The sequence below is a fragment of the Gekko japonicus genome, unplaced genomic scaffold (genome assembly GCF_001447785.1).
Source record: "Gekko japonicus isolate JY-2015 unplaced genomic scaffold, Gekko_japonicus_V1.1 scaffold3609, whole genome shotgun sequence".
Classification (NCBI taxonomy): domain Eukaryota; kingdom Metazoa; phylum Chordata; class Lepidosauria; order Squamata; family Gekkonidae; genus Gekko; species Gekko japonicus.
Window position 1 is genome coordinate 114,502 of NW_015173794.1, and position 2,618 is coordinate 117,119.

At 51.9% G+C, this 2,618-nt stretch overlaps 1 protein-coding gene across 1 annotated transcript in view; it reads right to left on the bottom strand.

Moving 5' to 3' along the window:
- TMEM98 (transmembrane protein 98) overlaps positions 1 to 2,618 on the bottom strand; it is a 22,753-nt gene that overhangs the window by 14,775 nt on the left and 5,360 nt on the right. Inside the window, exon 3 of the mRNA XM_015423561.1 lies at positions 777 to 974. Within this exon, the coding sequence (XP_015279047.1) occupies positions 777 to 907 (131 nt within the window). The 5' untranslated portion in view covers positions 908 to 974. The remainder of the gene's footprint in view (positions 1 to 776; positions 975 to 2,618) is intronic.

Genomic DNA, 2,618 nt, shown 5'->3' on the forward strand with positions numbered 1-2,618 from the left:
CTTTCCTCTCCCCTCCCTGTATTTCCTAGTGCAAAAGAATGTTGATGGAGTCCCATGATGAGCATCCTTGCAGAATGAGAGGAAACATCATTCCCAGGGCGATTCACCTGGGGCAGAGCTCCAGAACCTGCTTTTGGTGCCACATCTGGAACACACAGCAACATTCGACAACGACTGCTCTTTTCAGCATACAAAGGATATCTACGCAATCCCTCAGAGGTGGAAGCAGATGCTTCTGAGAATGCACAGAGGGCCATTTGATTTTCAGCTGGACTCCACTCCTGACCTGTTTTCAATGCCAAGCTTCAATTTTATAACATCAAAAAACCCCACCCAGTTTATCACTGCAAGCCGCCTTGAGCAGGACTCTGCAGAGGTGGGCATAGAAATGTTTTAAATAGGTAAATAAATGTGCAGACTACTTTACAATGTCTCTCTGACAACCGAAGTGCCTCTGAGACTGTGCAGAGTTCTTTTTTCATCCCCTGCTAAGGGCTCACTGCCTAGAACCTATTTCCAACGCCATGGCTCACAGTGGCCCACCAGGGCTGATGATTCTCAAAAAACCTGCCATGGCTCACAGTGGCCTCCCCACCAGGGCTGATGATTCTCAAAAAACCACTTTGTGTACCAGGGTGCAGTGCCGGTGTGCGTGAAATGGTTAGGGACAGCAGCAGTGCGGGTGATCAGATACAGAATTCTCCGCACTACAACATATTTGGGGTTCCAGACAGGAACTGACCCCTAACGATTTCTCCATCAGACGTTGCGCTTACTTGGTATCATAGTGATTCAAGAAGTCCTTGGGACGGCAGTACCGTTGCCTGCACACCACGACCAAGGCCGCAAACGATGCCAGGAAGATGGTTGCCAGCACCCCAATGGCCACGATCACAACAGTCTCCATTTGTGCCCCGCGGTGGCCTCCGGGAAGAAGGCGGTCAGAGAGCAAGCCGAGCTGGACCCGCTCCCACCTGCAAAGAGACCCCGGAAAGTGAGGCCCAGGAGTCGACGGATTCCTTTGATTGGAATTCCCCTGGGCCACTGGGAAATGCATTTATCAATCTACAAAATGCAAAAAAAAAAAAGTGGTTAAGACGCTGAACTGCAGCAAGGGAACCTTTACCTTCTTAAAATGACACTGCTTACCCAGAGCTAAAAGCACTAATCCGTATGCCGGCTGAGAGATGGACTTCCTGCGGACCACTGATCCATACGGAGTGTGGAGTGAGCACGTGCTGCTTGGATGCAGGCGCGGAGAATCTGATCCAGACCCATTTAATTCGGCATGCATTCCCAGAATCCTAGAGGCCACTGGTTGTCCTTTTTATACACAACATCAACTCTAGTGTATTGTATGGCATACATTCCCAGAATCCTAGTGGCCACTGGTCTTCCCAAGATACCTCACAAGACATTGGTTGTGAGACCAAACATGTAAGGAAAAGGGGGCTTCCTCATCAAGAAATATCCCTCTCTGTGAGGGACCTGTGTGTGTGTGTGTCTATTTTTGTGGTTCTGTTTGTGTCTATGGGAGCTGCGGTGGCTCAAGTGGTTAAGACGCTGAACTGCAGGCTGTGGAAGGTCAGTAGTTCAGACGTTCGAGACCCGAGTTGCCGCATGATGGAGTGAGCTCCTGTCTCTAGTTCCAGCTCCTGCCAACCTAGCAGTTCGAAAGCAAGAAATTGCAAGTAGATAAATAGGTACCACTTCGGTAGGAAGGAAACAGCGTTCCGTGCGCCTTGGTGTTTAGTCATGCCGGCCACATGACTGCGGAAACGTCTTCGGACAGCGCTGGCTCTTTGGCTCTGAAACGGAGATGAGCACCGCAACCCTAGAGTCGGACTCGACTGGCTTTCGAGCAAGGGAACCTTTACCTTTACCTTTGTGTCTATGTCCCTGTCCTCAGAGTCAGATACTTCTCTTGCCTCACCTGCGGCTTCAAGCAGAGCCAGGAGAGAGCCCTGACCGCAAGCCGGCCAGTGGGGCCCTCAAGTGGTCTGCCTGGTCCTTGCCAGGTTGGCCTCCTCCACCCTGCCCTGCGAGGCCCTTCAGTGAGGAGAGGGGCCGTGAGGCCCACGCACAGCAAAAGCAGATGGGGCCTCTGTCAGCTGGCTGGCAAAGGAGCTGCCCCAGGGCGTGTGAAGATGGCTGAGGTGAAGAGGCCCCACAGACTGGAGGGCCAAGACTGTACGTGGCATTGGGGAGCCACAACCAGGGCAGCCGCTGTGGGTGAGGGAATGATTCGCCCAGGGGTCATTTAGTAGAAAAAGAAGTGCAGGAGCTCATTAGCATAACTTATTTGCATATGCCACACCCCCTGACATCACAGGAAGTGTGTCAGAAGGCAACACCCACCACTCAGACTCCACTGGACTATTTGGATTGCTAGTTATTGGGGGGGAGGGGAATGTGCAGATCTGTCCTCCCAGAGGAGGGGGAGCTTGTACCTGAATAAAACTTGGTCTTAAAGGTGCCCCTGGACTGTTTTGGATTGCTAGCTATGGGGGGAAGAACGTGAAGATCTGTCCTTGCAGAGGAGGGGGAGCTTGTACCTGAATAAAACTTGGTCTTAAAGGTGCCCCTGGACTGTTTTGGACTGCTAGCTATGGGGGGGG